This window comes from Orycteropus afer, unplaced genomic scaffold (genome assembly GCF_000298275.1).
Source record: "Orycteropus afer afer isolate SDZICR_OR568_19922 unplaced genomic scaffold, OryAfe1.0 scaffold00420, whole genome shotgun sequence".
Lineage (NCBI taxonomy): Eukaryota > Metazoa > Chordata > Mammalia > Tubulidentata > Orycteropodidae > Orycteropus > Orycteropus afer.
Genome location: NW_006922007.1, coordinates 2,634,070 through 2,643,821, shown reverse-complemented (window position 1 = coordinate 2,643,821; position 9,752 = coordinate 2,634,070). Strand labels below are relative to the sequence as shown.

Below are 9,752 nucleotides of genomic sequence, written 5' to 3'. Positions count from 1 at the left end.
TTTTGAAAACTTGCTAACAGAAAACTTCCTTAATACCATGAAGACAAAATGATATTAATCAAAGAAGCTCAATGATACAAGATAGACCCCAAAAGAAAATAATCAAGACATATCATAATCATATTATATCATAATCACATTTTCTAAAACCAAAGACAAAGAAAGACTCTTGAGAGCAGCTTGGGAAAAACAAAATGTTATGTACAAAGGGAAATCAATAAGATTAAGCACTGATTTCTCAGCAGAAACAATACAGGCCAGGGCAATGGGATGACATATATAAAACCTTGAAAGAAAAAAACTGCCAACCAAGAATTATACATCTAGCAAAATTGTTCCTCAAATAGAATGGCAAAATTCCAGGTAAACAGAAGTTAAGGGAATTTGTGAAAACCAGACCAACATCACAAGAAATACTAATTGGAGTCCTTTAGACAGAAAACCAACAATGGAAGACAGCAACCTAAGGTTAAGATACATGACAATGTTGCCCAGAAACCAACCCATAAAAAGAATTCTCAAAATTAAAATACATTTACAGTACTGAAAATAGAGAACCAGAGGTGTCAATCTGTAAAAGACAACAACTATGAAACAAAAAGAGGGAATAAGTGGTATAATTACAGAATACTCAAATGGAGAAGAAGTCAGGAAAATATTAATATAGAACTGACTACTTCAAACTTAGGAAGATAAAAATTAATTATGGGATAACCAGAGAGAACAGTAAATAAAACAAAATAAACAATTAAAATAAGAACATTTAACTAAAATTAAATGAAAGAAGAAAAAAAATCATAGTGACTTATTAAACATAAAATCAACAATAATCAAGAAAATGAAAAGAAAATCTGATAATAAAATGAACTCAGTACAGAAAAAAATATTTGGAAGAAAGAAATCATCAACATCATCCATTGCTAGCAGAACTGTAACATGGTACAACCATTATGGAAAACAGATGGCCCTTTGTCAAAAAACTAGAAATTGAAATACCTTATGATCCAGCCATCCTACTCCTAAGTAGATAATTAAAGAGATCTAATAAAAGAGACAAGGACAGACCTATGAACACCTATGTTTATGGCAGCATTATTCACAATAGCAAAAAAATAGCTATAGCCTAAGTGTCCTTCAGTGAATGAAGGGATAAGTAAAATGTGGTCCATACATACAGTGGAATAGTATGCAACCGTGAAGAACAATCATGAGTCTGTGAAACATTATAGATGCTTCACAGATGGATCTGTGGGACATCAAGCTGAGTGAAATAACTCAATCATAGAAGGACAAATATTGTATGATCCCACTTTTATAAGAAAACAAGAATATATATACATATTCAGAGACCAGTGCTTTTTGGTGGTTACCAGGTTATGTTGGGGGAAGAGAAATCACACTCTAGATTGTAGATACTTGTTCTTTTTGGTTATGGGAAAAGTAGCACCAAGTGTAGGTGTAACAATCACAACTTTACCAAAGAAAATGATGCCACTAAGAAGCACACAAGAGAGAAGGATGTTTGTATTAAATAATATGACATATATAATAATGTAATTACATAATAACACCAAAGATGAGTGTATGGATGTTGTTGTTGTTAGGTGCCATCGAGTTAGCTCTGATTCATAGTGACCCAATGTACAACCGAACAAAACACTGCCTGGTCTTGTGCCAGCTTCACAATCCCTGCTGTACCTGAGCCCATCATTGTAGCAACTGCGTCAATCCATCTCGTTGAGGGTCTTCCCTGCTTTTGTTGACCCTCTACTTTACCAAACATAATGTTCTTCTCGAGGGAATAGTCCTTTCTGACAACATGGCCAAAGTAGGTCAGATGAAGTCTGGCCATTCTCTCTTTCAAGGAGCATTCCAGCTGCACTTCCTCCAGGACAGATTTGTTAGTTCATTTGGCAGTCCATGCTACTTTCATATATGTATATATGTATACGAAAGATACAGTTGTGTTCATATGTGTGCACAGATAGAAGTATATATTCAGATATGCATGTGAATGTATATATATTCATAGGACACAGTTACAGATGCTTCTCAGACATAACCAAAAACCTTGTGAAATTGATTTTCTGGGTTTGAAGGCTTAGGACCTTAGTCTCATGGGATAACCCAGTCAATTGGCACAATATAGTTCTTAAAGTTCATATCCTGCATCCTAGTGATGTGAGTAGCCTCTGAGGTCTTAAAAGCTTGTGAGTAGCCATCTAAGATACAACTATCATTCTCTACTCACCAGGAGCAAAAGAAAAAGAAGGAAACCAAAATCTCAGAGTAGAAGCTTGTTTACAGAACTAATAGCCTACACAAGTGACAACCTCATCTACCCTGAGACCAAAAGAACTAAGTGATGCCCAGCTACCACTTCTGACCATTCTGGTCAAGACCATAATATATGGACCCTGACAGAATAGAAGAAAAATTCAGAACAGAATTCAAATTCTTTACAAGTCCAAACTTACCGGACGAGTTGAGACTAGAGGACTCCTTGAATTATCACCCTGAGATACTTTTTAAACCCTTGAACTGAAACTTCTCCCTGAAGTCACATTTTGATGAAATACAGATTGGCACACAAAATAAAATACATTACCTGTGAGAATGGTCCTGTGTTGAAAAAAAAATAAAAATAAAAAAGTATATGACACTAGATGTCAACAATTACTCTAAAGCAAAGATGAGAATATAAGGGGAGAGGGAAATTAGAGCACTGGAAATGGAACAACCAGAACACAATGAAAGAGAATGTTGACATCTTGTGAAAAATGTAACTGATATCACTGAAAAAAAAAATGTATAGAAATTGTCAATGGAGCCTAGTTTGCTGTGTAAACTTTCACCAAAAACACAAATATTATTTTAAAAAAAAAGATGTTAAAAGTTAAAATTGTCACATTGGAATTTGGTGGGTATTAATGGAATTTGAGTGGTGTCCTTATAAAAGAGAAGAAACTGAGAGAAAGACAGAGGAAGGGCTACCATGTGAAGATGCACCTACAAGCCAAGGAATTACTGGGGCTCCCAAAAGCTGACAGAGACAAGAAGGGATCTTCCCCTAGAGACTCTGGAGACAGCATTGCTCACCCAACAGTTTGATGCCTCCACATATGTGAGACAATAAGTTTCAGTTTTTAGAAGTCAACCAGTTTTTGGTATTTTGTTATCACAGCTGCAGTAAAACTAATACATAGCCTATACCTGTTTACTGTGTGCATGGATTTCCCATCCAAAGATAAGAAACACCAGAATAAAAGAAAACAAAAATATCCAGCTGTGAGTTAGATCAATCAATATCTCTTGGTGGCATGACTAAAGAGAGAGAACTAACTAATAATACTAGTATCAACAGAGTCAACAAGGAAAATTCAACCTATGTTCTAATGATAGGGTAATGTCCTCTTTAGATTTCCACCTGAAACCTTTATAATAAGGTTAATATTCAATTATCAAAAATTTTTTTCTAATATTTAGTCCTTTATTTCATGAAAATTCTAGTAAAAGAAGGGTTTCCAATGCACTGATATTTCTGTAAAATTATCAACAAATTGTACCAATTTTTCCCCTCTGAGCACAAGGAAATTATGGAAGACAGCAGATAATGAGCAGCCCAAATAGACAGAGCAGAAAAATCACCTCATGATGTCCAGCCCAGGGCACTGCTCACATTCATGACAACATCTGTCTTAATTCACTTACCAAATCCCATGAGAATAAAGGAACCAATCAGCATAATGATGGTCTGGAGGGTGTCCGTGTAAATCACTGAGGCCAAACCCCCTTAGAGAGAAAGAAAAGTACCATGACTTTTATCTACGTGCACTCATCCATTTTTCTTCAGCTCTGGGATCTCTGGTAACCAAACCCTAGAGATGACTCAATAGAAAACATATTAAAAATTTGGGGTTGTGTTACAAGCTTGTTTCAGCATCATTATCTCATTAGTACTTGTGCAGATGGTACTTGGCTTAACTTCAGGTTTTTCTACATAGAATCTCTGTCTCCAGCTTGGAGTTTTGTGAAGTTGCCTTCCTATACTCCTTACCAGGAACACTGCTTACTTTATATTGAGATGACCACACTGTGCTGGGCCAGCTGGCAGGGTACCTATGGTCCACAAATTTCTTTGCTTGCTGTTCTCATTCAGTTTCTCCTTCCACTCAGTGTTTGATCTAATTTTTCATCCTTCTGTTTAGTGCTCAAGGTTTCAAAATTGTCATCCGTATCTGTTTCACTTGGTCACTTGGGTCATTGCTGTATGGAGATGGCATGGTGTGTCTGACTAAGCCTCCATCTTGGGCCCTCGTTGTACATCATTTCTTTGGTTGGACACTAGATATAACAGTTGACTTGTATTTTGTTACAGTGTTGTACAAAAAACCACAAAAACTTCTCTTTAAATTCTAGACATACTAGTTACCTACAGATAGATTTTTCCTTTATGAATGTCATAGGAGAAGAAAACAGATCCTGAAAAGACCAGATTCATACTTCCATCTCTCACTTATCCTGAAACTCATTGTATGAAAATGGCTCCAGAATTATCTTGAGTGTAGTTCTTTCTACATGGCAGGTACAATGTAATTTTTATAATTTAATACACATGTGAGACTACCTGAATGTACCTGATTTGTAAGATGCTGCTTGGACCATTGCCATACATCTTCTCCCACACACACATGCAACCAACCCTCTACACCTGTTGTCTTCCCTGACTCTGCCACTCATAGCCCATCACCATGCCTGACACCCTTCATTCATTGGGCCCCACCTTACATTATCCAGTCTCATATGTGAGCTACTGTTTCACCCTGATCTTCCATGTATATTATCTGCTGGATTCCTAATTACCAATCTAGGTACTGAATTCGCAGCTGAAGCAGATCCCAATTCCCCAGTACTCACATAATTATCTTTGATCAAGTTCCAAAAAAAAGAAAAAAAGAAAAGAAACACCTCACTGCCATCAAGTGAATTTCAAATCATAGCAACCCCCATTGGGTTTCAGAGGTGGGAAATATTAACAGAAGTAGATAGCCCCATCTTCATTCTACAGATTGGCTGGTGGGTTTGAACTGCCAGTCTTCTGGTTAGCAGTCTGATGCCTTAGGCACTGCACCACCAGAGCTCCTTTGGATCAAGTTACTCACATCTAATACAGAGGTTTCTCTTTTCTTTTTGGCTCTAGTTGTGTTTCAGGCCCTGTACCTGATTGTCATACCAGGTATAAAATGGTGTCCTTACCTGGGTGGCAACAAGGCTAATGCTGACGTTCCTAACTAAAAGTTGGAGTGGGGTCAGCAGAAGGCAGCCTGTGAGACAAAGAAGCAATGGACTTACCAGTGATCGTGTAAACAGCAGTGATAGCCAAGAGGATGATGATCGCCAGGTAAAGGTCTAATCCCAAGGCCACCTTGATGAATATGGCTCCAGAAAATACGTCTGACTGAAAAGTAACAGTTGAGATAGAAAAGAAACATGCAGATGAGCACTCTGGACTATGTGAAGAAGAATGCAGCATCAGGGTTGGAAGAAGACTCATTAACAACCTGCGATGCGCAGATGACCCAACAAATCTTGCTGGAAGGAAAGATGACTAGAAGCACTTACTGACAAAGACCAAAGACTTCAATATGGATTACACATCAACACAGAGAAAATAAAAATCCTCACAACTGGGCCAATGAACATCACAATAAATGGAGAAAAGACTGAAGTTGTCAAAGATTTCATTTTACCTGAATCCACAATCAACACCCATGGAAGCAGCAGTCAAGTAATCAGACATCATATTGCAGTCGGCAAATCTGCTACCCAGGACCTCTTTAGTGTTAAAGAGCAAAAATGTCCCTTGCAAAACTAAGGTGCACTTGGCCCAGGCTAAGGTATTTTCAATCACCTCATATACATATGAAAGCTGGACAATGAATAAGGAAGACCAAAGAAGAGATGATGCCTTTGAATTGTGGTGTTGGTGAAGAATACTGAAAATACCATGGAGTGCCAGAAGAATGCACAAATCTGTTTCGGAGGAAGTGCACCCAGCATGCTCCTTAGAAGGAAAAATGGCCAGACTTTGTCTTGTCCACTTTGGTCATGTTGTCAGAAGGGACCAGTCCCTGAAGAAGGATATTATGACTGGTGGAATAGAGGGTCAGTGAAAAAGGGGAAGACCCTCAACAAGATGGATTGACACAGTGGATGCAGGATGGGTTCAAGCATAGCAAGAATTGTGAGAATGGTGCAAGACCAGGCAGTTTTTGCTCTTTTGTACACAGGACGGCACCTACCAACAACAGCAGTATCACTTAAAACATCGTTGAAGGCAAGAATGGATTCCTACCACCGTATCATTCCAGCCATGCAAAGATCTGCAGTCACACACACTCTTGGCCTTTGCTGCTCATCCTATGCTCCAGGTTGACAATATTCTTGGTCCTCTCTAAACCCTACCAGGAGTTCTCCATCCAGGAGGTTACATCCATTAGGGTCCTTTTGATCACTGACATTTTGCCCCAAAACCTTGTTCATGCTCTTTAGCATCATAAAGTGTCAGAATTGAAGAACTGAGAGATTATTGAGTCCAACACACTTATGCAACATGGAAGCACAACGCCCAACACATGTGGGCATCTCTACTTCCTTCTGCTTCTCCTAACCCTTCACATTCTGAAGACTTGTCTACTATGGAGGCTGTCTTCATGGAGCAGCATGGACAACCTCCATAGTCCACCCAACAGAGTGGACTCTGCTGGGTGTCCATAGCACATGTCCTATCCTTGTCCATACATATTCTATTTCAGTTTACATTTTAATATCTTTGCATATATTGTCATAGCTGCTAATTATTTCATGTGTATGATTCTGGTGAGCTCCCAGCACCCAGGAATCTTTGTTTCCCCTAACATGGAGCTCGATAGCAAACAGTAAGTGCTGAAAAATGCTCACATTGCATTAGGAAAGCTCATACCATTTAATCTAAACAGTTGGTTTATTTTCAGCAGTGAATCAGCTCAACAGAAGAGCAATAGTGAAGATCTGCTTCTTCTATCATGAACATTGATACAGCTGCCTGGACTGTGAACTTCCAGATTATTTCATTAGTCACCAATGGATGAGAAGCAAATGATTTACTCTTTGGTTTCTACATGTGCTGCTGAATCTTCAACTTTTTTTATTATTATTATTTCTTTACTGATTATCTCCAAGAAATGTTTACCTTTTAAAATTTTTCTAATTATTTTTACCCTAATGTTGAAGGAAAATCTTAGATAAAATACAGTAAGTTTAAGAAAATTCAGTGTAGAACAATGCAAAACATTTTTCTTTGTGTTCATGTGTCAGATAGTCCAGCTGAAAATAAAAATATAAACCCAGCCTAACTCTTCCAAAGAGAATGAAGAGGATATTATGTGGTAGACCACACATATTCCACCACCTAATAATGTTAAAATGTTATTGGAATGAGATATTCTGTTCTTTCTGCATATCTATTTTTGCATGTTCTTAATGAAAAGGTGGACTTACACTCTGAAGCTTCTCACAACTTAAAAGTCTACAAGTCTATGAACACAGAATCTCTGAAGTTCCTGTTTTCCCACAAAGATTTACTAGAGAGACCCAGCTTGTGAAGACACCCACGTGGCTCAAACTATAAAGTCTACTCCTCTAGCTCTCTGATCTTAGCACTCCACCCGTCAAGTCAATCACTCCAAAACAAATTGTCAGGAGGCTCTGAACTCACTGAGATTCTCAAAACCACACAGATGAAGAGGGACAGGATGGAGAAGTAGATCTGAAGTCGTTTCCCACCAAAGCGCTTTCTCAGATATTCCGGCATGGTCATCACCTGCAGAAAAGACACCAACAGGGATTCACCACAGAGCCCAGAACATTCAGATCATTATGAAACACTGGCAAGTGACTAAGCGTTGTGCATAGCACCTTGAGAATACAGAGGGGATAAAGGAATGATTGTTTGGGAGAGCAGGAAGGCACAGGAGTTGGAGTCAAAGAATCCTGGAATCTATCCTCAGCTCTGACGTTCTCTGCTTCATCAGGCTCTTGTCCACCATTTCAGACAATCCCCACTATCAACATCCACACACAGACCTGGCCCCTATCCTTCAGCCACATGGAACCACTTCGAGTCTTCAAATGTGCTGCACACTGTATCATTCTGGGTATTGTATGCAATATTGTTTTTGCCTGAACAACAATTTTTACCCATCTTTGACCGGTTGACCCTCTCTTCAAGCTTCCACTAAGACGGTCCTTCCTCAGGGACACTTCTCTCAATGCTCAGCCTGCATTAAAAACCCTTTCCTAGCTTCTGAGGATCTCTCAGCACATCCCTTCCACATATGATGTCCAACTTATTTGTCCCTCTTCCCTGGCTGGGGGAGGGACAGCTTCTTTTTCACAGCCAAATCCTAGAGGCAGATGGGGGAGCTCAAACAACATTTTGGAAGAGAAGGACTCTCATGTGAATAACTCCAGCCTAGATCTCCCAAGTGACCAACTTGCAAATCTGAGTTACCCGCTGCTTAATGGCCATGTAATTGTTAGTGTCCTTAGACACTAAGCACTCACTCAGTTCCAAAATGAACTCTTTATTTTCCCTATTGTGTATTACTGGGAGCTCTGGTAGCATAGTGCCTAAGGCACTTGACGGCTAACCAGAAGGCTGGTGGTTCAAACCACCAGCCACTCCTCGGAAGGAAGATGGAGCAATTACTTCCGTAGTGATACTGCCTTGGAAACCCAAGGAGGGGTCGCTGAGTCAGGTCTGACTCGACGGCACATAACAACAACATTGCATATTATCTGGTCTCTTCTGGGATTCTATCCCTCCATTAACAATGGGCTCATGCACCAAGGTCCCTGAGGTTAGTTTTAGGATTGTTCTAGTTTCTGGCTCCACTGCTTTCCCCTAATCTGTTATCAAATTTGTCATCTCTATCCCAGAAGCTCCTTCCTTTCCTCTCTGTTTCCTTGCCTAGAACCTCCCAAGGCATCATATGAACTTCCTTATTATCTCATCTTCAGCAGAGCCCCCCTCAAGTCCATTCTCCACTCAGCTGTCTGAGTGTAACTTCCTAAAACTGTATTCTGATCATGACCCTTGAGTGCCTGAAAGCCAACATTGACTGATAGTTTACAAAAGGACAAAGGACATACTTTCCAATCTCAGATCCACACAAGGCTTTCCACTATCAAATCAACTTACATTCGTGGACTCCCTTCAATCCCACCACTCTTCTCATATATATCCTTTATTTAATCATAATTTCACTCGACCCCCATTTTAAAAGCTTGCAAGCCGCCATCTAGATGCAACAATTGGTCTCTCCTCATCCAGAGCAAAGAAGAATGAAGAAAACCAAATATGCATGGAAACAATTAGTCTAGGGGACTAGTGGACCATGTGAACCATAACCTATTTGACCATGAGACCAGAAGAACTAGACGGTGACCAGCTACCACTGTCAACCACTCAGAAAGGGATCAGTTCAGGAGATCCTGAATAGAGTGGGAGAATAATGTGGAACAAAACTAAAAATCACCAAAAAAAGAAAAAGACCAAGTTTGCTGGTCTGATGGAGCCTGGTGAGACCCCAGAGACTATGGCCCCTAGTTACCCTTCAGGTCTGGAACTGAATTCATTCCTGTGGCTTCCAGACAAATAACAGACAGGCATATAGGGTGGATATGTACATCAGGTAGATACACTCCTTAGA

The 9,752-nt window shown here is 39.4% G+C and overlaps 1 protein-coding gene across 1 annotated transcript in view; it reads right to left on the bottom strand.

Annotated features, from left to right (window-relative positions):
- The window catches only part of LOC103208268 (solute carrier family 5 member 4), an 88,921-nt gene that overhangs the window by 47,318 nt on the left and 31,851 nt on the right, over window positions 1-9,752 (bottom strand). Inside the window, exons 5-7 of the mRNA XM_007953956.2 lie at window positions 7,757-7,861; window positions 5,353-5,458; window positions 3,712-3,792 (exon numbers count right to left, since the gene is read on the bottom strand). Of these exons, the coding sequence (XP_007952147.2) occupies window positions 3,712-3,792; window positions 5,353-5,458; window positions 7,757-7,861 (292 nt within the window). The remainder of the gene's footprint in view (window positions 1-3,711; window positions 3,793-5,352; window positions 5,459-7,756; window positions 7,862-9,752) is intronic.